Raw genomic sequence first — 26,107 nt, forward strand, 5'->3', positions numbered from 1 at the left:
TTTAACTTCTTCATTCCTTAATAATTAGGAATGTGACCAACTTTAAACAAAAGATTACAAGGACTAATAAACACAAGTAAGGTGGGCACTTTGCCCAATATCCGAAGTGGCACCCGAACCCGATCTGAAAAACGCGAACCGAAATCCGAACTGAAGTAGTAAAATACCCGAACGGATATTGAATTAGGAGAGATTGGATACCCGAACTGATAATATCCGAACCCAAATGGATATCCGAAGATAACCAAACATATGTATTATTAACCTTATATTTCTAGTTTGCACCTCTCATTTTATATAAAATATTTATATTGATATTTCACATACTTTAAGTTCATATGATATATATATACACAATTACGAAAAAATGATTTGCTACTCACTTAAAATGCATGTCAAGTTTTTTATTTCAAAAATTAACAAAAGTTACATCCAAAATTTGAAAACAATAACTAAATTAATGCTTTTTTAGTTTTAAAATGTTTTGTCCAAATATATTAACCATTCAATCTGTTAAAAATAAAAAAATAGTTAAGTGAAAGTTATATTTTTAAGGGCAATTGTCAATAATAGCACCTTTTGAAGTTTATGTCTCAAAAATGGTACTAGAAGGAGAAAGTCACAAAAATGACATTCACTAAAAGGTAAAATATCTCTAATACCCTTGGTTTAAAATTAAATAAACAAACAAAAATAAATAAAAATAAATAAAATAAATAAATAAATAATGAAAATTTTTTTTTTTATAGTTTCAGATTATATGTTTTCAGATTCGAAATTTTTATAATTTTTTTTTGAAACTTTTTTTTTGAAATTTTTTTTATTTTTTTTTCAAATTCTTTTTTTTATAATTTAAAAATACTTTTTGAAACTGTTTTTAAAATTTTTATTTTTTATTTTAATATTTATTTTTTATAAAATTTTAAACCCTAATTCCAAAACCTCACCCCTTAAATCTAATCCCTAAAGTTTGGATTAATTAACCCAAGGGGTATAAGTGTATATTTACCTCTTTAATGAAACCTATTTTTGTGACTTTGAGCTTTGAGTGCTACTTTGGGAACAAAAACTTGGTTTGGTGCTATCCTAGTATTTTTTTCTATTTTTAAGTATAAGAAATTTGAGAAAAAAAAATTTAAATTTCAAAATCTAAATGTCCGAACCCGATCCAAAATAACTGAATCCAAACTAAAAATACCCGAACCCGACCCGAAGTATAGAAATACCCGAATGAGTTTTATACCTCTATACTGAAATACCCAAAAATCCGAAATATCCGAATCCAAACGGGTACCCGAATGCCCACGCCCTAAACACAACACTTGAATCGCCTGTTCTCACTAGCCAGCCTCGTACTTGGTGGTGTGGGAAAGCCTTCTTTATTCAAAACAAAGGAACGAAGTCGTTTCGAATATAATTGGAACTACGTCGTTTTATTTATCTTCTTGCCCAAAAAAAAAAGATTCCTCTTGTTCTGATTGCTCCTCTCCGGAATTGAAACATTCGCTTTTGTTCGTCGATCTCTGTTTCAAAAGAAACCATTGCACTGATCTTATTTTATCTCAACCTTGTAAGTGCCCTATATCTCATCGCTAATTCTGTAGTTTAGGGATTTTCGTATCGATTGAGTTATTTGATTACAGATTATCTTATCATAATTCATACGGAAAGACCATTAGATTATATGATTATGTGATGCCTAAGTATACAATATTGCTCATCTAGCCTGTGTCTATGTTGATTGATGATTTTGTGGCTTCTTGCATATTAGTTTTTGGTTGATAAATTATTGTTTGTATGATGTGCAAGTGGGACATGGACGAGGTAGTAGTACAAGTGGAGAAGACGAAGAGAGAATGGGACGACGCCTACGAGAAGACCATCGAACATATCCTTGCGATTCAAGAGTACGGTAAATCAAGGAGAGGAGGCGAGGAGAAGATTTCTCTGCAGAGGCTCAACGGGTTGGCTCAGGATGGTCTTTCTCTTCTCAATTCTCTGCAGTTCAATCTCGATCTTCTCGCCCCTCAGCTCCCTTCTGATGACCAGGTCCAATCCACTCAGTCTCTGCTTGAAACCTGGAAGAATCAGTATCAAAGGTATATATCTGCTTTTTTTTGTATAACAAACGATTAGGTAGTTGGGGGTAATGTAAATTGTAGCTCAAGTTGATGGCGATTGATCTTGACTTGGGGACATTTCTGTGACTGTTTAAAAGCATTGCCTTGTGCTTGACTTTTGCCTATGTAAGGTTTAGTTGACCAAATTGAATCTGGATTGTTTTTCTTTGTGGTCAGTTTGAGGGTTAACCTGAGAAGTGCTAATTTGAAAGCAAAGGATAACATGAGGAAAGCTGCTCAACAAGAGGTAAGTCCGCACTCTCTCTGCTCTGCTGCTGTTTTCACCAGCATTCTCCTTTGAATCCCCTTTTCTTTTTATATATATATATATATATATATAAAGAGTGCTTACAATGATTGTAGAGAGAGCTTCTCCTCGGTGGTGGAACAGAGTCCACTGATCTCAGACGTAAACGACAGTAAGTAACTGTTTCATACTCTATTACATCAGTCCTGCTTGACCCAGCCTCTTCTTTAAAACAATTTTACTTGTATTTTTTGTTAAAGTAGCACTCTCTAAAATATAGTTCATCTTGGTTGTTTGTAGAGCAAATGCTGGAGTGACGTCGGATGCTGAAAGCATTACTGAAAGTCTCAGGCGTTCACGCCAGCTGATGGTTCAGGTCAGAACAGCTATTTTCTGCTTACATATCCTGCTTGCTTTTTTTTTGTTTTCTGCTCTAGACCAAAGAAAACAACCCATAAACAAAAGTTAAAGCTGATTCAAATATTCTCTCTCGACTTTTGGGGGGTTACAGGAAGTGGAGAGAAGTACAAACACACTCGTGGCTTTCGGTATGTCAATCGATAATGCTCCTATCTGACCTTATGATTAGAGTTTTTAGTGAAGATAGTTAAGACACTAAAACTGACATATTATCTATGTTTACTTTCGTAGATGAGTCTACTGGAGTACTTAAGAAAGCCGAAAGTGAATACAAAGGACACAGGTCTCTGTTATCGAGGACCCGTAATCTACTTTCTACAATGCAGCGTCAAGACGTAATTGACAGGTACTTGAAAAAGAATAGATTCTCTAATAAACCAACAACAACTCTCCTGGTGATTGATATGGTAAAATAAGAACTCTTATTGTCCTGTCAACAGGGTAATCCTCATAATTGGATTTTCTCTCTTCGTCTGCGCTGTTCTTTACGTTGTTTCAAAGCGGATTGGAATCCTGAAACTACAGCAGATGGCTACGGCTGCCATTAAAGCTCAGTTGGCTGGAAAAGCAGCCAATGGTGATGCTATGCCTCTCGGACAAGAGTTTGATGGAGGAAATACAGTTCCAAATGTTGGTATTCCTCTACAACAACGCCTCCACGATGAACTCTGAAAGCTTATTTAGATGTGCTTAAGTTCCTTATACTCGCACTGTATCAAAAGGACTAGTTGCTTGTTACATTGAGTTCATGAATGTATAATTACTATATCATGTAGGAATGTTCTCCCTAGACGTTTAGGGTCTGCTCTCTCAATTTCTGAAACAGAGTGAGAAATTGCAAAATCTCAGCTCTTATTTCATATGTACACAAAAGAACACTCTTGTTGAAGGAACTTGTCATTGTTAGTCAAAATCTTTCTGTAACAATTCAATATCCGTTGTATTGCCACTACAACAATCTATCGAAATCGATTATTTTTAGTACACTTTAACAAATCTCTACAGAAAAACAGTAATTGGAAAACACTTTTCACTAATCTCAACTGCCAAAACCTGAAGCTTGTACTTCAGTTACTCCTTTGTGTTGAGCTTCTCCAGGAGAATCTTGTTAAGTAAAGCAGGGTTTGCTTTGCCTTTTGACGGTTTCATTACCTGAACAAAAAGCAACACACGAGTCTGAACTCTGAAATTGATTCATGTTTTCAAGTTAAAGGCTGATCGTATCTGCAAATACCTGGCCAGTAAAAAAAGCCTTGAAGCTTGGTTCTCCCACTTCGGTACTGCTCAAGCTGCTTTGGAGATTTGGAGAACACCTTCATAACCATTTTCTCCATCTCCACAGGATCGGTTATCTGCAGGCTGCAGCATATGTCACACATAAGCAAAAAATCAGTTATGCATTTCTCTGGATCGAACTCCTCATTTTGTGGAATAGCATACCAAGTCTTTTCCCTTAATCATTCCTTGGACGGTTCCGCCTTTAGCCAATAGCTCAAAGAGTATATGCAAAATTTGAATAAATATCATTGATTTAAACAAACAAACAAAAAGATGATACATTTTTAGATTAAAATGAAGTTGAACTGACCTGTTTTCCAATCTTTCCGCTAATGGTTCCATCTTTGATGGCAGCTATCAGCTCAGCCAACTCTTGAGGATTAAGTTTAACATCATTGATAGATATTGCTGCAATATCACTCATTATCCAATTTGCTGCCAACTTCACTTCAGCACCTTTCCTAATGACTGCATCTAAATATTCTACAACCTAAGCCATTCATTCCAACAAAATATAGATATACACCCTCACAACACCAGTAAGAAAGGTTTAACTCTTTTGCTCTCACCGGTAGTTTCCTTGTGAAAATTTTGAGCATATAGGAGTTACACTGACGTCATTACCGAGGAAAAGCACATCTTGCACATTTTGCCAATCAACAAAAATTGCGGTATAAAAAAAACGCAAATTTACATTTTTTGCTGATAAAAATACAAAGAAAAAGTTTATTAAGTAGAAACATGAGCTTTAGTTGATTACTTACAAAATCAACACTTTCACATGATAATATCATTTTAATGATAAATAATTATGTAGTAATAAAATTATATTATAATTTTTTTAATAATGTTATACGATGTCAGTTTATTATTAAAAATGTATATAAAAATAAGCGAAATATTTATAATTAAGAGTAAAGTATTTTTTAATAAATTTTAGTTAATAAATTTTAGTTATTTTCACATTTTTTAATAATTAGTTTAATTATTCGTGTTTGTTTTTCTTATAATAAAGTCAATATCATATAAATATTTTTTATTTATATAATATGTGTTCCGCTATTCCGTATTTTTAATTTTTTTGCAGATTAACTATTTTTCACGATTATGCAATTAAGCGATGTTTACCAATCGTAGCCTAATCTTTAAACTAAACCGAAAAACAAAACTGTTATGAGGTCACAGATAACCAAAACTGTTATGAGTTCAATTTCCTGCTGTCAGCCCTATCTTCAATATTTTATGTAGGTATGTTCACATTTTCTTTGAACTGAGGAACTGTACTAAACTGAAAATAAAATTATATTTGAATACAATAAATTATCTGAATGGATTCTATATTCCTAAAACTGAAAATCTGAAATCGAATAAAACTGAATTGAGAACCGAACGAATAGCTGAATATTTACAATAGAGTTTCTATATTTAAAATATTTTAATTAAAAATATTAAGTATCTTATAAATACTATTTATAAATTAAATTACCAAATTTAATTTGAAATATTTAAAATCATCTGAAATACTTGATATTTCTATCCAAAAAAACTCAAATTATATGATATTTAATAAGAAAACTTAAATTATCCAATATTTCAACTCAGATTATCCAAATATCCAAATTGAATTGGACTCAGTTTTGTTTTTGGATATTAGTTAGTTCTTAACTTTATATCCAAACCATTAACTGAATTGGATTCCGTAAATTCTTGAAGGGTCTTAAATTTCTATTACCGAAAAAACTGAAAAATCAAAGTATCCAAACCACAAACAGGAAACCAGATGCTCATGTCTAATCTTATGAAACAAAAGTAAATTTATCTATACTATCAAAACAAAATTTCTACTAGGATGCTGCCATTGATTCTCAACTTATTTACAATAGTATTACATTGCATTTAATTTAAATATAATTATTGTTTATTTAAAATAGACAACTGAATATTTTCTATATTTATGGTAACTAATTTTTCTATATTTTTGTAAATGATAATAATTCTACTTTCTATGAAATCTATACTTTTAATTTAATTTAAACATTTAATACTCTAACTGTTGATGGTTATACTAGAATAATTTTTATCTGATATATTTTTAAGTTAAATGTAATTATTTTCTAAATTGATTTTACATAAATTTCCTAAATATATGCGCTTACAAAACTAACATTTCACAAAAATCCTAATTAAAAATTTATAATTATCTTTAAATTAATATTTTTTTGCAACAAAAGGCAAGTAACCTAAGCAGATTCCAAACCTGTTAGCCACTTCGGGGGAATTGAATCAACATAAACTATAGCAGAAGGCAGATTCCAAGCACTACGTGCCAGCTTATCTGCCATTGTGTTTTTTTCCCTTGGGATATGTTGGAGAGAGAAAGTTTGAAAAAATTCCTTACATTGCAAGAATTCTTCCATATGTGTAGTGAACGCTGGCCACTCTGTAAGTGACTAAGTGTAGACACCATCTTCACCAGTTGAGAACAGTCAGTTGCAAACATCACCTCTGAGATATGAAAGGTCTTCATGCACTCCATTGCTAAAATCAGCGCTTCACATTCATCATCTAAAGGTGATAGACTTCTGCGGATGTTCATGGCTCCCATCATAGTATCAGTAGATCCTTCCTTCCTATAAAACCATCCTTGTCCTGTAAAAATATCTTGTTCTTTCCATGCTCCGTCAATATAACACCAATTGGTGCCATGTAAAATTTGATTTCTAGGCAATTCCGAAAAGACTCGGGTTGAGGGTTCCTTTCTTAGAATATCTAGTGGATCTCCGGTTTTATTTTTTAAAATTCTTATCATCACGATTTTTTCAAAAATACCACAATATCCATGGAAAATAGTTTAAATCATGTCCTTTTGGAAGTCTCCAATAAAGATAATCCATATTAGTAAACACTGATGGAGTAGGGAAAATCCGTGGATGAGATGGAATATTTGAAATCACCCAAGTCTGAAGCGCTGGAGACATTCAAAGAGAACATGATTAATTGATTCTTCTTCGGCTCCGCATATCTGACATTGCATGTCACATTTGATACCACGAGATCGTAGATTTTTTGTAACCGGTAAGCTACCTGAGATGATCTGCCACACAAAATGGTGCAATTGCAATTTTGGTGAACATTGTAACTTCCAGGCTAGTAAAATTTTTGTATCTGGACCAAAAAATCCTTGTTGAGAACCCAAATCAGGATAAAGTTTTTCCACCCTATGTCCTGATTTAACATTATACCGACCATGATCAGTAAAATGCCATCCATATGAATCTTGTTTTGGATGTCGACTTATGTTCAGACTCCGTATAGTACTCACATCTTCTTGATGAATATATGCATTAAGCAAATTAAAATTCTAGGAAAGATCAGTTGGATTAATTAAATCCTCCACTTTAAGTAACGGGTTCAAGAATTGATTCTGAGATTTTGGTAGTGCTGATCTCGGGCGAGGTGTGGGGATCGAGGGATCATTCCATACTGAAATGCGTGAGCCTGTTCCCACTCTTTAGTTTGCCCTTTTTTAACCAGAGATCGAGCTGAAGTTATACTTCGCCATCTATAAGATGGGGAATAAGACTTAATTGGATCCAAAGGATCTGATTTCCTATAATATCTTCCCTTAAAAACCTTCGCGAATAAAGATTCAGGTTTATCTATTAGCCTCCATAATTGTTTTGCTAAGAGAGCAGTATTAAAATTTTGAAGATCTCGAAAACCCAATCCTCCCTCCTCTTTACCTTTACATAATTTATCCCAAAAAAACCAGTGCATACTTTTTTATTTCCATTACTACTCCACCAAAAGTGTGCAACTACACTTGTAAGCTTCTTTGTGAATGTTTTCGGTAGACGAAAGCAAGACAAAACATGGGTTGGCATAGCTGAAGCCACCTATTTGATTAAAACTTCCTTACCTTCTTTTGTAATAAACCAAATTGTCCAATTATTGACCTTATTGTTAATCCTCTCATTAATAAATCCAAAAATCTGTGCTTTTGAACCTCCCAAACTCTCGGAAATCCCCAAATATGTTCCCATACCTCCTATTGTGGTAATTCCTCTAATTTAACTAATTCCGACAACTTATGTCCAAACAATAGAGAGGACTTTGAAAAATTAATCTGTTGGCCTGACGCCCTCTCATAGTCCTTTAATATCTGTAATATTACCTCACATTCATGTTTGTTAGCCTTACAAAAAATAGACTATCATCAGCAAATAATAAGTGCGAAATAGCCGGACTACACTGCGCAATCTTTAAGCCTGTCAGTAATTTTTCATCTTCTTTTTTCCTAATATTTGCTATAAGTGCCTCCGTACACAATATAAATAAGTAAGGTGATAGTGGATCATTTGGTATAATATGTCCATTTGGTTGTCCATTAATCAATATTTTATATTGTACCGAAGATATACATGCCATAATCCTAGAAACCCAATTTTGTGCAAAGCCCAACTTAATCAACATTGCTTCTATGAAGCCCCATTCTACACGATCATAAGCCTTACTCATATCCGTCTTAATGGCCATAAATGTTTCCTTACAAGAGTTATTTGTTCTTAACCCATGAAACATTTCCTGAGCAATAATAATATTATCTAAAATTAATCTTCCCGAAACAAAAGTTGACTATGTTTCTGAGATCAGTTTTGCAACAAACGCTTCAGTCTTTGGCATAAGACCTTCGAAATAATCTTGTAGCCCAAGTTATATAAACTAATCGGTCTTAATTCCGTCATTCGACTCAGCCTTGCAATCTTTGGGATAAGGAAAATATTCGCCATATTTAACCTATCATCCAAAGTACCTGTCTGAAAAAACTCATTTACCATATCAGTTATATCGGACTTAATAATTGACCATGACTGTTGAAAAAATAAAGCAGTCATTTTATCTGGCCGATGACCTTTTTCCGGATGCATCAAAAATAAAGCCGATTTAACTTCTTCCTCAGATGCCCAAGATGTAAGGACCCGATTTTGATCATCCCTAATCAATCTCGGAACTTCATGTAGATATTCTTCGAAACTAGATGGAGAGGACGTTGCAAATAGCTCATTAAAATAATCTACTGCAATACCCTCCACCTCTATATCGAAGTCACCCAATTGCCTTTAAATTAATATTTAAAAACTTAAACTAAAGTTGATTTTTCTAAACAAACATATGATTAATAAGTAGACATTTTATTTCATTGAATATACAAAATACTTATCAAGTAAAAATGAGTTGACCAAAAATAATCCTGCCCTTTGAAACATGTTATGTATTTTGTATAAGTATTTTGTGTATTCGATGATTAATACGGTTCAAACGGGTTGAACAAAAATAATCCCGCCCTTTGAAACAAACATGTTACACGAGTTTGTATTTTATTAAAATACTTATCCCTTCATTGATTAATACGGTTCAAAATTTCAAAAAATAGATAATATTATGAAATCTAAAATAATAAATTATACTAGAATAAGTTATATCTGATATTTTTTAAAAATTAAATGTAATTCTTTCTAAATTGATATTACATAAATATTCTTAATATATGTGCTTACAAAACTATAATTTTACATAAATCCTAATTAATAAATTCTAATTATTTTAAATTAATATTAAAATTGAAATAATGTTGATTTTTTTAAAACCAACCTACGATTTATGGTTAGACATTTTATACAATTACTGTTTTCTAGGTTATTTCATCAAATATACAAAATATTTATCAAGTGATAACGGATTGAACAAATAAAATTTGTAATTTCTGTTATTAACTAACAAACAAATTAATAATTTTATAAATAAAAAGAATCATGCAGTTTGAAAGCGCGGATCAAAATCTAGCAAAATGTGTAAACCAAAATACTGTATCCTCTTTGTCACCGGCCAAACCCTCCAGCTCCTCGTTAGTGACAAACATATCGGGCCTAGCCCATGTTTTTCTTATGTTGATAGCCCACTTTCAGCCAACAATGTAGATATAGCACTCAATATACTTGGGTGTTATGGCTGGGAAGGGAAACATTTTCTCTTGTTAGATAGACCTCTCTGCTCTCCTTTCTGTCACAGATCTACCGGTATGGATCTCGCACCGTACCAAGCTTGGACAAGTTTAAGTTACAAAATGCAAGTTTGTTCAGGTCGTATTGACATCACATATCTAGACCATGAGGTTACATTCATCTTAACTTCTTCCGTAACAGACAGATATTATATCAGTTTTCACCTTCTGGAGGAGATCGCTTCCATCTTTCACTACAAGAAAACAGCGGTATTCTGACGGACGTTCCGACGGAAAATGAATTCCTCGGAATATACCGAGGAATTTCCGAGGCAATTCCGAGGAAACACAAAATTTGGCTTCCTCGGAATTTCCTCGGAATATACCGACGGAATTCCGAAGAAAATTCAGTTCGTCGGAATATTCCGACGGAATACCGAGGAAAATTCAGTTCGTCGGAATATTCCGACGGAATACCGAGGAAAATAGTATTCCTAGGAAAAAACCGATGAATTCCGAGGAAATATTATAGACGTTAGGGGGATTTTAAAAATTCCGAGGAAATTCCGAGGGCAGAAAGGTTTTCCTCGGAATTTCCTCGGAATAGATCTTTTCGATTTAGGGATTTGATTATACATTCCTTTTCCTCGGAATTTCCTCGGAATTTTCCGAGGAAATTCCGACGACGATAGAGTTTTCCTCGGAATTCCCTCGGAAAATTCCGAGGAAATTCCGAGGAACTTGGGGTTTTAAACCGAAAACAACGTTTTACGGATTGAATAACACGTATATAACCTTCATTAAGTGTCTTAACCAGATTATGAAGTCAAACTTTGGTGTTTTACCCAATAACAAACACTTTTACGATTGCATGAACGAAAACCACACAACATAAGAGAAACACTTATACACTTTAACAAACGGTAAAGAGAATACTTACAATTATTTTTGAAATTTTGTTATTTCATGGTTTATGATCATCTATACAAAGAATCCTCAATGGTATGCATTATAATTGTATAAGAAATGAAATACGGCGAAAATAATCGATGTTTTGAAACCCCAAACCCTGGTTCCTCGGAAATTCCGAGGAAATTCCGAGGAAATTCCGAGGAAACCTGGTTCCTCGGAATATTTTCATTTAACCGGGTAAACCAAGCCGCCAAATATTTCGCGAAAATTGAATTAATGATTTCCGAGGAAATTCCGACGGATATAGTAAATATTTCCGAGGAAATTCCGACGGATAATTTCCGTCGGACCCCTCATTTTATTAGGTCGAGCCCGACCTTCTTCCCCATTTCTCTCCGCCGCAATCTCTCTTTCTCCTGCGATTTCGTCGACTCCTCTCTTCTCCCTTGCGATTTGCGGCGCTTTCTCTCTTCTCCCTCGCGATTTCCACCCTAATCCTCATGTATGAACCCTATCCCACTCTTTTAGGTTAGATTTGTATGGTTTTTAAGTAGATTTGATGATTTTGGAATGAGATTTATAGATTTTGTTAGGGTGAATGGTAGATTTATAGATTTTGTTAGGGTGAATGGTAGATTTGATTTGTATCACTTGATTTGAATTTTTTTTTTTAGTTTTTATTAATTTTGTGGTTATAAAAATCGAATTTGTAATTATATATATATATATTGAAAACGTTTTTTGTATATAAAATCTATTTTTTGCATTTTAAATTCATTTATATATTTATTAAACATTTTTAAAATCTATAAAACTTTTTTAAGATTAAAAATCATATATATAATATTTAAAATCATTTTTTTGTGGTTATAAAACGTTTTATGAATTTTATATAAAAAATATAAATTTCTATATTTATTAAACATTTTTAATATTATGAAAACTATTTTTTGTAATTATTTAACATTTTAAATATTTTTAAAACTATTTTTTGTAATTATTAACTGTTTTTGTGATTTATTTAAACTATTTTTTTAATTTTTATACTATTTTATATTTATTAAAACTAATTTTGTATTTATAAAACATTTTTTTTATTATAAACACTATTTTATTATTTTTTGTATTTATAAAAACTATTTTGTATTTATAAAAAGATGATTTCATATTTATAAAAATATTTATATTTATTAAAACTAATTTTGTATTTATAAAACATTTTTTTGATTTATAAACACTATTTTATTATTTTTTGTATTTATAAAAACTATTTTGTATTTATAAAAAGATGATTTCATATTTATAAAAATATTTATATTTATTATAACTAATTTTGTATTTATAAAACATTTTTTTATTTATAAAAACTATTTTAGTTTTTTTTGTATTTATAAAAACTATTTTGTATTTATAAAACGATGATTTCATATTAATAAAAATATTTATATTTATTATAACTAATTTTGTATTTATAAAACATTTTTTTTATTTATAAAAACTATTTTATTTTTTTTGTATTTTAAATATATTTTCTATTTCAATTTTAATTTTATATTTTCGAATTTCAATTTAAAAAAATAAATTTATATTTTTTTTTTAATTTTGGAAATATTCCGAGGAAGTGTATCCCTCGGGATATTCCGACGACATCTTCCTCGGAATATTCCGAGGAAATTCCGACGAACATGTGGTCCTCGGAATTTCCTCGGAAATTCGTTTCCTCGGAATTCCGTCGGAAATTTCCAAGGAATTTCCGAGGAAAAATGAAATTCCGAGGAGTTATTTCCGAGGACTTTTTTCGTCGGTATGTCGTCGGAATAGCGTTATTCCGACGACATACCGACGATATTTTCCCTCAGTATGTCGCTGTTTTCTTGTAGTGTTTCTTCTTCTTGAAAGAGAAACTATTCCACTTTTTTTCTTCTACATGAGAGGATTTGGTTTCAAAACTGAGAGAATTATATATTCTGACCATTTTGTATTTATAGATAGTGGTTTTCACAGGACCAAAAAATGTAATAGATTTTATTTCAACAAAATTTAGAAATATTAACAAGTTTTCAACGTCACAATATAAAGTGACTATGTTATTTCTTTCAGGAACAGCCGCAATCGTTAGTCAATACATGCACATAGCTTCATGGAATAGTTTTTGCTTTACTATGATGATCAGTCATCCTTATCCTAAACTGCTTTCAAGTTTTATTGTTTTTGTCAAAGAGTTTTGATTATCTTTAATCCCAAAGATTAAATGCATGATAAGTTAGGTTGCAAACAAAAATTCATATTCCCAGGTTTAAGAAATAGTTTTATTGTGGATTCATAATCTTTACCTAATAAGAAATTAATTTTAGTCAAAACCTTATAAGCAAAAGAAGAAAGAGTATTTTAAAAGATTGATGTAAGAATTTGCCTACCAACACTAGTTATATAAACTAACTAGATTTGTTTTGGCACTCGTGCGTAAGATGATGATGATGAATTGATACATGAACCTCCACCACCACCCCAGATCTCAAGCTATACTAATATACTCTACATCTTTATTTTTATATATAATTTTGGATTACTCATGTCTCTCTATCTTCTAGACTTTTCAATCCCTTCGCTAGATTCGAACTTGGGACATAGAAAAGACAATAAATCCTCTCTTTCAACCAATTGAGTTGGGATAAATAAAAGTAACTAAAAGGTGTTACTTGTTAGGTATAAGGTTTAAGAGCAAATTTATAAAGTAATCAGAGTGTATCTATGTTACAACTCATAGAATTGGTTTCGTCAAAGTGAAAAAGTAGCTCAAGGTGGATTGGTCTTCAGTGTTTAACAGCCAAACGGGATTTGCTGTCAAACTGGATGCATTGCATTTGCTTAATAAGTTTGTATAATATATATGTTCAAACTTTATTGGTTTATATATTTTGATTGATTTAGAAATCCAAATAGTATTTATAAATTCAAGTAAAATATGCAAATCCGAAGGTTTTTTCTCGAATTTGAGTCTTTGTATTTTTAACTAAAAAATCCAAACAAATCCATTCAAATCTATTATAAAATCAAATATATATTAGTAAATTCGTACGATTGAATAACACTTGACTTAATATAGAATTTATGAATCATTAAACCAATAACACATGATTTTAATATAGATTTTTAAATCACAGAACCAATAACATTAGATTTAGTTCGTATTTTCAAATCCATTAAAATACAATTACGATCGTGTCTTTTTACCCACTAATATTTTGTGTGCCTTGTATCATATACGAATTACTGTCAAATCTCGGTATTAACATTTTTAAAAAATTTTATCCAAAAATAGCATTCAGTGATAAAAAAATTCAAAATATCACTTATTTGATAACAAAACCGTAAATTATTCTTACTCTGAAACCATAATCTCACCCTTAGAGCACGTACAACGCTGCTCCTTGCACGTTCCTTAAGATTAATCCTTAAGGTTTTGGATTAAATAAACATTAAAGAAATCCGGCCGAGCGAAGGATTAATCCTTGGTTAAGAGAATGAAGGAGCAAGTCCTTCATGCGCTGGCAACAGCTGATTGGTTCCGGTTTAGGGTTGGTTTGGTTAGGGGGTGGAAATAACGCAAGCCGCGTCATTATCGTTTCACGCAGAAAAAAAAAAGCAGAGTCGAGAGAGAGACGATAACAAAGGCGATTCGCGATCGACTTTCTTGAAGGTGAATCCTATCACTTTAGTTAATTTTTTTCCTTCTCTGGTTGATGCATGTCGATTTCATCACTCTGTCGGGTTCAATTGTTTGGTTTTAATAGCTTTAGGGTTTCAAATCTGATTTGGGATTTCAATCGAAATTAGGGTTTTCTTCTGGGGTTAAAATTTTCTTAATTTTTCAATTCGCTTGTTTCTTGTTTAGGATTGAGGAAATCGGATTGGGGATTTATATAGATTTATAGTTTTCTTCTCGGTTTGCTCTTGATTCTCATATTCTATATCCTCTTGTCTACCACCTTTGCTGACCACTCTAGGTGTCTCTCTCTCTGTCTCTCGATTTTATTTGATTTTTTGATTTGGTTCTTATCATCATCGTTTATGTTTGATTTCGATTCGTCATAGGTTTTGAACCCACTACCCGAGTTTAGGAATGTTTTAGTTCTTGTCTTTGTTACGGATTATAAGTGTTAGAGTTACAATTGTTGTAGTCATGTTTTACTTTTGCTTGTTGTACGTATTGCTCGAAAACTGATTTTCTTTGTGATTGTTGTTGTGTATCTTCGCTTACATGATTTTTTATTTCAGGTTTAAGAAACATGGGCCAAGACTATAGCTACACCCAGCCTTCTTCATCAGATGAGTTTGATAATACATCACTTCTTCTTGCTGAAGCCGCAATGTACGCCGATGAAGCTGAGAGTAGCTACAACCGTGCTCAGCCGGTTCACTACCCACCTCAGCCGGTTCAGAACTTCTGCAGAGGACATGCTACTGCGGAGGAGATGTTTGACTTTCAGACACAGCTTAGGCTGCTTAAGGATCAAGCTAATGAGACTCACCAGAACCTGGCTAAGCTCGAGAAGACCGTGTGTGATGAGTTATCGAAGAAGAAATCGTTGGTTACAAAATGCTTTGCATTGGTAGTTTGTCTTCTGTTCTGCGTTTTAGTGTTAATTCTTGGAGGTTAGTTTCATTTGTTCTGCTTGTTGAATGTTTTTCTGCTTATTTTAAAAAAAAATTAACCTGTTTTATTGGATGTTTTTCAGGAAGAGCTTTGAAGGATTACAAGGAGAGTATCTGACCTCAACGCTGTCTTTAAGGTTAGACACTGTACAACTTCGTACTTGTTTGGTTGTAGAGAACTTATTGCTAAAATGTTTCTAGTAGAGAAACTATTATAAGTGAGATTTGATTGGTGATAAATTCTATCTGCTCTAACTACTTAGATTTAAACGTTATTACAATGGTACTTGTTTGGTTGTAGAGAACTTATTGCTAAAATGTTTGTAGTAGAGAAACTATTATAAGTGAGATTTGATTGGTGATAAATGCTATCTGCTCTAACTACTTAGATTTAATTGGCTTTAGTATTTTCTTACTTGTAGCTCGCTTATATAAGGCATGTGTAGTCAATGTATAAGCCGTAGATTTGATTGGTGATTCCTTTTTCTTACAATGAATAACACCGGTGGTTATGTTAACCTCATGTATAGTCAATGTTTTATTGACCTTGATTCACCCGAACGAGTTTGGCTCGGTAGCCAAGCTACTGAGCCTGTTGTCGAGTCTGGTCAGCCTGTTGTCGGGTCTGGTGAGCCTGTTGTCGACTCTGCTAGCAACAGCCGGAGGAAATGGACACCGCAAGAGGATAAAATACTTATTGGTGCCTGGCTCAACACCAGTAAAGATCCAGTGGTGGGCAATGAGCAGAGAGCTGGTAAGTTCTGGCAGAGGATTATCGAGTACTACAATGCAAGCCCTCAACTCGTCGGGAGAATACCGAGAGAGATTATTCCGGCCAAGCAGAGGTGGGGTAGGATTAACGATCAAGTCTCCAAGTTCGTTGGTTACTATGACCACGCTATGAGGGAGCAGAGAAGTGGTCAAAATGATGATGATCTCATGAAAGCTGCACTAGACTACTTCTTCAATGATCAAGGCCACAAGTTCGGTATGGAACACGCCTGGAGGGAGCTGAGGTATGACCAGAAATGGTGCTCCACTATTGTCGATAAAGACGGTGGGAAGGAAAAGCGGAAGCTAGTCTCGGAGGTTGATACATACGAGGAAGTGGGACAACAAGAGGGGAGACCGATCGGGGTCAAGGCTGCGAAAGCAGCTACAAAGAAGAAGAAGAGTGGTAAAGAAGAGGAGTTGTCACATCTACAAGTCATAATGAAGATGAAACAAAATATCTCTAACCAGAAATTACTCCATCGTTTATTAGCCAAAAAAGAGCCATTAACTGAGTTGGAAACATCTCTCAAACTCAAACTTATGTCTGATATGTTATGATGTTTGCGTAGAAACATGTCGTGTTGTGTTGTGTTGCTTTGTCGTCATTAAGGTATTGTCTTGTTTGCGTAGTAGATACATGTCGTCTTGTGTTGCTTTAATAAGTCTTGTCTTTTTGTTTCAGGTTCAACAGTAGGACATGTGAACCAAGTCACGGGTGCATTTGGAGTTGTGAAACCGAGTCACGGGTTTCTTCTTTTCACTTTATGTTCTATAAATTTGTGTTAAGCCGGTCATTAGCTAGGTATCTCGTTTGCTTTTATTTCCGTTTGCTACTACTCTTGACGCGAAGGTGTAATCTTGTTGCTACCAAGTTGTTGTATTGACTAGCTTCTGTTTTAACTAGGTAACTCTATCTCTTAACGACTTCTTGTAAAATATTTGACTCAATTGAAGAATCTTGTTGCTTAAGTTGATGTAATGTGTCTCATACTTAAGACTCATTTATATTCGTATTAAGACTCATTTATATTTGTATTTAGTTGCATTAAGACTCAGTTATATTCGTATAGCCATATAACTGTTTTAAAGAAACGGATCAATCATGTAGTAATTGTTTTAAATAAACGGATCACTTCGTTTTCAACCATGCATAACGTAGCATAGTTAACATGAATCGCAATCTAACAAGAAAAACATGAAAATATGATAAATAAAGACTTTTGAATTGCATAATAATTACCGATCATAGTCTATATAAAATATATTTGAGTCTTAATATCAGAATTTTACAAGAATTTCTTGGACCAACCACTTCGAGATTACAAGAATTTTACAAGAATTAAAAAAAAAAAATTAATGGCAAGTCTTTTTAATGGTTGTACACAATTTTATTATTTTCCGAAGCAGGATATTTAGATATGTCATCATCGAGTTCATCCGATGAAGTCGATGAAAGATTGGACAAAATTTGCGACGAATACTTGGAAGAAACATACAACGACATAGTGGAGGCCCAAAGCAGACCGCAAAGGAGACGTGCTTATGTAGAACGAAACCGCGAAACAGGACAAGACCGCTTATGGAATGACTATTTCAGCGAAGATGCGACATTCTCGTCTCAATTATTCAGACGCCGTTTCCGCATGAATAAGGAATTATTCTTGCGTCTTGTTCATGGCCTATCAGAGCGCTTTCCATTCTTTCAGCAAAGAAGATATGCGACTGGGAGGTGGGGTCTTACTGCACTACAAAAATGTACTGCAGCTATTCGTCTGCTTGCTTATGGTACTGCGGCTGACACCGTTGACGAATATCTCCGACTTGGTGAGACCACTGCACTTTCATGTTTACATAATTTCACTAACGGAATAATACAATTACTCGGTAATGAGTATCTACGACGATCCACACCGGAGGATCTTCAACGACTACTCGATATTGGAGAGGCACGAGGGTTTCCTAGGATGGTCGGGAGCATTGACTGTATGCATTGGGAGTGGAAAAATTTCCCAACCGCTTGGAAAGGTTAGTACACACGTGGATCCGGAAAACCGACAATTGTCTTAGAGGCTGTAGCTTTGCAAGATCTTTGGATATGGCATGCTTTTTTTGGTCCTCCAGGTACCTTAAATGATATCAATGTCCTCGATCGGTCTCCTGTTTTTGATGACATTTTACAAGGTCGAGCTCCCAGGGTAAAGTATGTAGTCAATGGACACATGTATAAGTTGGCGTACTATCTGACAGAGGGTATATATCCAAAATGGTCAACATTTATCCAATCTATCAGCCTCCCTCAAAGTCCTCAATAACAGTTATTTGCTAAAGTCCAAGAAGCAACCCGGAAAGATGTGGAACGGGCTTTTGGAGTATTGCAAGCTCGATTTGCGATTGTGAGAAATCCGGTAAAAACATTGGAAAAGAAAAAGATAGGGAAGATTATGAGAACATGTATCATACTCCACAATATGATAGTCGAAGATGAACGGGATGGATACTCTTGTATTGATATATCTGAATTTGAAGAAGAAGACGTCCCCAGATGTTCAGTGGTGGAAACAGAGAGGCCAACAAATCTGAATAATATATTTCCCACTCGGAATGATCTTCGTGATAGGCAAATGCATGAACAATTGAAAAATGATTTAATTCAAAATATTTGGAATAAATTTGGTGATGAAGATTAGAAATTATTCTATCTTTATGTAAAATTATTGTTTTTTTTATCTTTAGTTGTTGTATTTTTATGTTTAATTAATGTATTTTATGTTTAATTATTGTATTTTATGTTTATTTATTGTATTTTATGCTAAGTTATTGTATTTAGTCATCTAATATATAAAATTTATATTTCACTAAACAAAAAAAAAATTCCCTAAGGATTCCAACTTCGGGATCACCATTGTACACACATTTTTCACAAGAATCCTTAATTATTCAAAAAAAAAAATAAAAAAAATAATGCTATTCTAATCCTAAGGACTCCACAATGGGTATCACCATTTTGGATGCTCTTACCCCTTTAATATTAACCCTAAATCATAATCACTAAACCAAATATAAAATAAAAGTTATATTTTTAATTAATGCTATTTTGAGAATTTGTTTCCTTATGTACTAGTAATATTTTATCATAATTCATAAAACATGATTTATTGCTATTTGAAAGTATTTTCAATTAGCCGTTCAAACAAAAAGGTTTTCTCATTTATAATTTGCGTGCTCGTATTTCCAAGATGGATAATATTATTTTCAAGTCTTTTATATAAAAATGTCGTCCAAAGTTATATAGAATTTACTATTTTCTTAAAGGCCAGAAAACTAATCATGCGTTTGATTTGCACTCAAAAAACTTAGATCATCTGTTAAAGACAAAAAAAATAGGCATAACGCTAGGCCGGTGATTTAAAGTGAATTGTATCCTAAACACTAGCTTGATTTAGACTGTACCAATCGTAATATATTATAATAATGGTATATGTTGTAATTTTACTATGTTACCTAATGTTCTTTCTACAAAAAGTTTGTTCTTCTGATAGCATTATTGTCTATGTTGTTCTTTATACGTTTAATTATTCTCTATCTCTTAATTTTTCCAATAAAGTAAAGAAGACAATTAGCTCAGTTGATGACGAGTTAGCTAGATACGAAGTTTATCAATTTAAACCTTCCCACACCTATAATCTAATCTATTAAAACAAGAGATTGAATTGACTCTATTTTTTTCCAATATTTACATTTTCATGCCATCGAAGTACTACATAGCCTCGAACTTAAGTAATCGTTGTCTTTTTCTATTTTATTAAATTATTTCCTAAATTAAATTTAGCTAGATTTTTGTGTTCAAGATGTTTCCCAAAATAATTTAGCTAATTTTTTTAAAAAAATCAAGTTTAAAAATGACTTTTAATAATATCATGTAATATTTTTAAAATATCATATAATAAACAGCATGTAAAATATTTAATTATTACGTTTATAAATATTTTAAAATGAGATAAACATTTAAAATATTAAATAATAAATATTTAAATAATATTCATGTATATACAAGTGGAAGTAAATATCCGTAGACGTGCGTGTCAAGCTCTAGTATAACTTAAAAAAAATAGTTGTTTCGTCCAATTTGTATACTGTTACACATGCTTCCGACCAAAGACCCAATTAAGTAAGTAATTGGATTTATACCCAATAAAAAGTAAGCAATAGGAAATTAAACATACGAAGTTCGACTGATACTATACAATATAGTAATGTCAAATTTGCAATTTAGTTAGAAATAGTACGAAACTGTGTTTCAAAAGATGCTGAAATGGTAAAAATGGTGGTGTCATGTTTTCGTGTCACCATATCTTTAATATTGCACTGGATGGCACATGAAATGGTATACCACGGCAGTGCGACATCACCAATAAAACCAAAAAATCAAAAATTCTAGGTTAGAAATTTGAACTGGTCAAAATAGTTATTTATTGTGAGAGAACATTATATCTCCATCTTTAAAAAAAATTATTAAACAACCCGAAATCAAAAATTCAAGTATCGTTTACAACCGTGAGTCGAACAATATGATCTAAACTCTAACGTAATTTTCCTAGCTTCGCTCAACCACTACCACACTGGCGCGTTCTGATAGGTAGTTACATTATCCTCAAATTATCAATCATCATTATCAGCTAGTGATGGAAATTTTTCGAAAGTGGCGTCATCTCGTTTCTTCAGTTTCCAATACATCTTGTGCCATCACAGAAGTTCTTGGCGATCTCGTCACACTTATAATCTTCACCGACGTTTTAGCGCATAGTTGGTTATACAAAGCCTGAGATTTTCATACCTGAATGCACCCGCGACCACGCCGGAGCGAGTTATCCCAGCGACGAAAAATACCGGATTGAGCTGGGGCTGCCGTGTCTGATGGGAAGGTTACCTGCAATAAGAAAACAAGAGACATCGTAAGTGTGGTTAACTCAATCAACTTCCACTTAACATTCTTGATGAGAATCGTTCATTTGATTGATTATTAAAGGGAAAGTGAAATAAAATATTTTATTTGAGAAATAGTGAAATAAAATATTTAAAACCACATAATGTATGTGTTGAATTTATTCTTCAACCCAGTAACATAGCTATGCAAAAGAGAGGTGGTGAGAAAAGGTTCAGAAAATGAAATGTGAGGATAATGTTTACTTTTAACAGAAATAAAAGTATATACTAAATAATTAAAAAAATATATCTCTCTATAATCTTTACGCTCCAAGACAGTATGATATAATATGTCTTCGGAGAGTCCGTAAATGTTTGTCCACGCTTCATCTCAGATTATCTTAGTATATTTGATATATTTTGAAGAAACTTCAGAAATATAAATTATATAAGGGATTCAATTCTCTCAATTAATTCATTAGTTTGATAAGCTAATTTATACAAAATGTATTACTTATATAAATGCTATTTTCCTAATAATTTCAAGAAAAATATTTTAGACGATTTCATAGCCTTGAGATTTTCTAACACCGTTCAAAAAATTTTTACAAGGTACACGATTTTTTAAATTATTTTTGTGATGGTTACACCCGAACCCAGTAGCTCATTAGCTTCATGTACATCAGGGTTTTTGAGTACTTGGTTTTATTCGTTGAAACCTGTAAGAATATAATAACTAAAACTTGGAGGTAAATCTAGTAATAAAGTTTGATGTGGGTTATACTTAATATTTCAAATAAATACAAACAAAAGAATACTATTTGGGAACTGATTAATATGTCAAAATTGTAGTAAACATATTTCAAGTTCTCCACATTGTTAAGCACAAACTCGTTGTCATTCAAACTGAACGTCACCTACTGCTTGACATTCAATTCTACGTTCTCTATGTATAACAAACATGTTCTGATTAAATAGTATATATATGTAGATTTATATAGTAACAATGAACATACCTATCATATTCAATAGAAAAACTCAGGAATGCAAGATCGTTTTCTTTTTGTCATTCAGAAGGAACTGGAGTGGTGTACAACAAATTACCATGCGAATACCATCTGAAATAAATATTATCATTAAACAAACACAATTAATATAACTGTTAGAATAAGATAACTTATTATTACTTACCAACAGAAGTTTTGAAGTCAAGTCACCTATGTATAATATCAGCGAATTTTGAAGAATAGAAATACAACGAAGATGATACAAAAGCAATGTGCTTAACGATGGTTGATATGGTAAATTTGAGATTAAAGATGTTATTGGCTGTCCTGGTTCTACAAATGTTTGTTTTTATCTTGAAAACCTTGATAGAATACCAATTGTTTTCCCTAAAACCATTGACAAAGTATATCACACATTCATGAGGAATTGTTGCTTGAATATCTATCCCCTGAAATAGACATGGTACAACAATAAAAAAACATACATTTGTACATGTTACCAAATTATTCAAAAGAGATAGCGATGTATATCAGAGAACTAAAAATTTAGTGAAACACCTAACCTTCGAATCAACCAAAATCAATTTAAAGGTGTACAATCTAGGAGATGGTAATTTGATTTACCATCGTCGTAGAAGCGTAACTTGAATACGCTGAGTGTTTTCTTAATATGGGTTCAGAGTGGACAAATATGTATAACTTGTCATGTTGATTAAGAGAAGAGATCAACACTCACAAGTAGAAATCAATTCAAAAATATCTAATTCTGTTTGAGAATATCTTCACATTCATGTGAATAACTTCACATATCTTGGCTTTGAAAATTTGTATTTTGAAAATACCAAAGTATATATTTTAGTGATGAGAAAAAATGAATGTTAGAATATATTGGAAATGATGTTATAAAGTAATATCGATAACATCATATTAAGTTTTACACAAAGTTGATGTTGTGTAACTTTTCAGAGTGTAGATATGAATTAATGAATCTTTTTTGCTGTTTTATATTAGAATTGGATTGATAAATAACTCAATACAACTCTTAATAATGATGAAAAGATGTCATCCAACTGTTTATTTTATTAATTATTATGCATTTAAATTAAAAAGGAAAATCATTAAATAGTAAATAACAATATATCAAAAGAAAAGATACGATTAATGGTTAGTATCAAATACGAATGCCATGTAAGTGTCTTTAAAGATATGATAAACAAAACCATTAACAGTCATAAAATCAACGTATGAGCATGGACCTCTTATGATATGAAATATCTCATGTAAGTAGTAAAGTTCACAGAAACCATATGGACATTTAGCAATGACAAATCCACGTGTAAAAGTCATACCTCGAGGTCTCTAATCTTGTATCTTCTTATCCAATAAAAAACTAGTAGAAAATTCCGCATAAAAATAATGCTGAGCATCTGGATAAATAGTATTACACTTCATCCATGACATGAATTGAAGCTTGGAAAGAGTCAATTGTGTTACGACAGAACTACCAAACTCGATCAATATTTCAGGCAGACGAAATGGAAACACCATCTTCTTGGTTGTGTCTGGCCCTATAATTAAAGTATAATAATCGTTAAAGACAAAACATATTGTACTCAACTTAAAGTAAATATGTACAATCGTATAGAGTGACAAAACACCTAGTTCTTAAAGATCCTTCATGTTTCGTGTTTTCCAAGATAATGGCTCTAGTCTATTGAAATATATGAATGTTTATATTATATATGTAGAGCCGGCAAAATCTATCTATTAGGATATCCAGTTTTTAGTGATTATGTCTACTCTACAAAATATATTAATTTTAACCATTACAGAAAATATAGTTTTAATGCATTCATCAGGATTAGATAAGAGACATTTAACGCTAGATAATAAGAGAAATTAGAAAAATATGGGATAAATTGGAAACATGGACTACATGTAGGCGTTTCATTAATATTTCATCATTATGTTACTGTTTTTGTAATAAACTTCATCATGGGGATTATGTATATTCTTTAGCTAGTTAATATATTCATAAGTTAAACAAAAATAAAGGAATCTTGTATGAGAATCATAATAACAAATTAAAAGAAATACATGTACACTGAACTAAAAATCTCTGTTTTAACCATCCTCGTTGCATTGGCTTCAAAAGCATCCTACAAAGTAAAAGAAACATGTACTAGTATCGGTATAGTATGATTTAAGTACAATGACATTAATAACATATATTGATGCATGAATAAATTACTTAGGTTTTGCATTAATCGCTTCTACGATATGAAGTATGAACAAAATTTCAAAAACATTATTAATCGGTGTAACAATGAATTCACCAGAACCTTCACACATAACAAAATTTTAGAAACATTATGTTTTTTTTTTGTTTCTTGCTTTGACATATACAAATGTGATGCTTGTGGTAGTAGCGCTAGTAGCATTTGTTGACGTTTAACTATAGTTGTAAGAAAATTCTATGTTTATGTGTCATTTGGAACCTTTAAATTTTGTAAAATTGATTACTTAGAAAGTTTACAGATGGAAACTAAAAAAGATATTATAAAATATAGTTCAACTTAAATAAATACATAAATAATTAATTAAAAAGTAAGATTTAGCTATTATAATTATAATAAATAAGAGTATATATGATAATATTACTAATATCCGCTAAAAATCTATCATGATTTTATATTTTACAATAAGTATAAATCAAAATTTTGTTAATAACTATTCTTTTATCACAAGTATGTATATAACCAATTTTTTTATAGTTTAATAAAATTTTATATTTTATTATTAATTATATTAAATTTGAGACTTTAATGTTTATTAAATTAATGCAGTTCTTGATGTTTTATAACTAAATAACATATACATTTATATTTATCAAACATTATTATATATATTAGTCAACTAATCATATGTATTATAAAAATGCATTCATCGTTCCAATCTTCTAAACTATTGATGATATTTGGAACCATAATTATCTACTAGACTTTGACCCGCGCAACCGCGCGGGTGTTTGTTTTTACTTTTTTTATATAAAATTATTATTTTTAAAAATTAGTGATATATTTTTTTAACATTAGTCATATACTTAAATATTTATATAACTATTTTAAATATAATAATTTTATAATTTACATGTTATAATTAATCATTTGGTTACTTCTTATTATATATTTATCTTATTGTATTTGCATTTAGTTATTAAGCAAATTAATATATTCATGAAAAAACATATTTGAAAATTATTTTGTATTTACTTTATGCTAAATTCTGACCCGTGTTTCAAAGCTGTATTTCTTTTTACTAATATTTTTTATGCTTATTCATTTTAGATAATATATTATTGTATATACAAAAGTCTAAGATATGTTAATTTTTAGACATGTATTATAAAGTTTGTTAATTTTAAGCCGTTCTATCATCATATTATATTTTTAAAATCAATTATTTATATTTATGAAAATAAATTTATAAATTTATCAATTGAATATATTTTTATCATATTTATTTAAGTATAATAATTTTATTTTAACATGATCATGACTATAAAGTGGATAAAATATGATATAATTTATTTATTTTTTATTTTATAAACGATAACTTAAAATACATTAAACTATTGTTAAAATACTCTTACACAGATTTATTAGAATTTTTAAATATAATATATAAATATATATATTTGAAATAAAAATATATTATGATTAAAGTAGTTATAAAGATTTTATATTATAAGCTTTAAAGAAATACATGT

At 31.5% G+C, this 26,107-nt stretch overlaps 3 protein-coding genes and 1 non-coding gene across 4 annotated transcripts; 3 read left to right on the top strand and 1 right to left on the bottom strand.

Moving 5' to 3' along the window:
- Positions 1-1,332: 1,332 nt before the first annotated feature.
- Positions 1,333-3,719, top strand: LOC103828645. Its single transcript, XM_009104272.3, has 8 exons — positions 1,333-1,570; positions 1,810-2,099; positions 2,298-2,367; positions 2,484-2,539; positions 2,668-2,743; positions 2,879-2,915; positions 3,019-3,133; positions 3,228-3,719. The coding sequence occupies exons 2-8, from the start codon at positions 1,816-1,818 to the stop codon at positions 3,457-3,459; spliced, it is 870 nt and encodes a 289-aa protein (XP_009102520.1). The 5' UTR covers positions 1,333-1,570; positions 1,810-1,815; the 3' UTR covers positions 3,460-3,719.
- Positions 3,669-10,375, bottom strand: LOC103828644. The gene is made up of 3 exons (XR_004449067.1): positions 4,228-10,375; positions 4,022-4,146; positions 3,669-3,939 (listed from the first exon to the last, which is right to left on the bottom strand). It is a non-coding gene; the product is annotated as an uncharacterized LOC103828644 (transcript).
- Positions 10,376-16,126: 5,751 nt separating this feature from the next.
- Positions 16,127-16,966, top strand: LOC117126821 (glutathione S-transferase T3-like). The gene has a single exon (XM_033275943.1). The coding sequence runs from the start codon at positions 16,127-16,129 to the stop codon at positions 16,964-16,966; it is 840 nt and encodes a 279-aa protein (XP_033131834.1).
- Positions 16,967-17,826: 860 nt separating this feature from the next.
- On the top strand, positions 17,827-18,805 carry LOC117126822. Its single transcript, XM_033275944.1, has 3 exons — positions 17,827-18,433; positions 18,530-18,603; positions 18,656-18,805. Exons 1-3 carry the CDS (start codon positions 17,827-17,829, stop codon positions 18,803-18,805), a joined length of 831 nt encoding a protein of 276 aa, XP_033131835.1.
- Positions 18,806-26,107: the final 7,302 nt, after the last annotated feature.

Source organism: Brassica rapa, chromosome A07 (assembly GCF_000309985.2).
Source record: "Brassica rapa cultivar Chiifu-401-42 chromosome A07, CAAS_Brap_v3.01, whole genome shotgun sequence".
In the NCBI taxonomy this organism is placed as follows: Eukaryota; Viridiplantae; Streptophyta; class Magnoliopsida; order Brassicales; family Brassicaceae; genus Brassica; species Brassica rapa.

Bases quoted from the DNA above. Each gene is read 5' to 3' on its own strand.
- LOC117126822 (XM_033275944.1), top strand. From the start codon at position 17,827: ATGTCATCATCGAGTTCATCCGATGAAGTCGATGAAAGATTGGACAAA. The intron at 18,434-18,529 runs GTTAGTACACAC...TTGGTCCTCCAG, and splicing joins TTTCCCAACCGCTTGGAAAG to GTACCTTAAATGATATCAAT. The intron at 18,604-18,655 runs GTAAAGTATGTA...ACTATCTGACAG, and splicing joins TACAAGGTCGAGCTCCCAGG to AGGGTATATATCCAAAATGG.
- LOC117126821 (XM_033275943.1), top strand. From the start codon at position 16,127: ATGAATAACACCGGTGGTTATGTTAACCTCATGTATAGTCAATGTTTT.
- LOC103828645 (XM_009104272.3), top strand. From the start codon at position 1,816: ATGGACGAGGTAGTAGTACAAGTGGAGAAGACGAAGAGAGAATGGGAC. The intron at 2,100-2,297 runs GTATATATCTGC...CTTTGTGGTCAG, and splicing joins TGGAAGAATCAGTATCAAAG to TTTGAGGGTTAACCTGAGAA. The intron at 2,540-2,667 runs GTAAGTAACTGT...GGTTGTTTGTAG, and splicing joins GATCTCAGACGTAAACGACA to AGCAAATGCTGGAGTGACGT.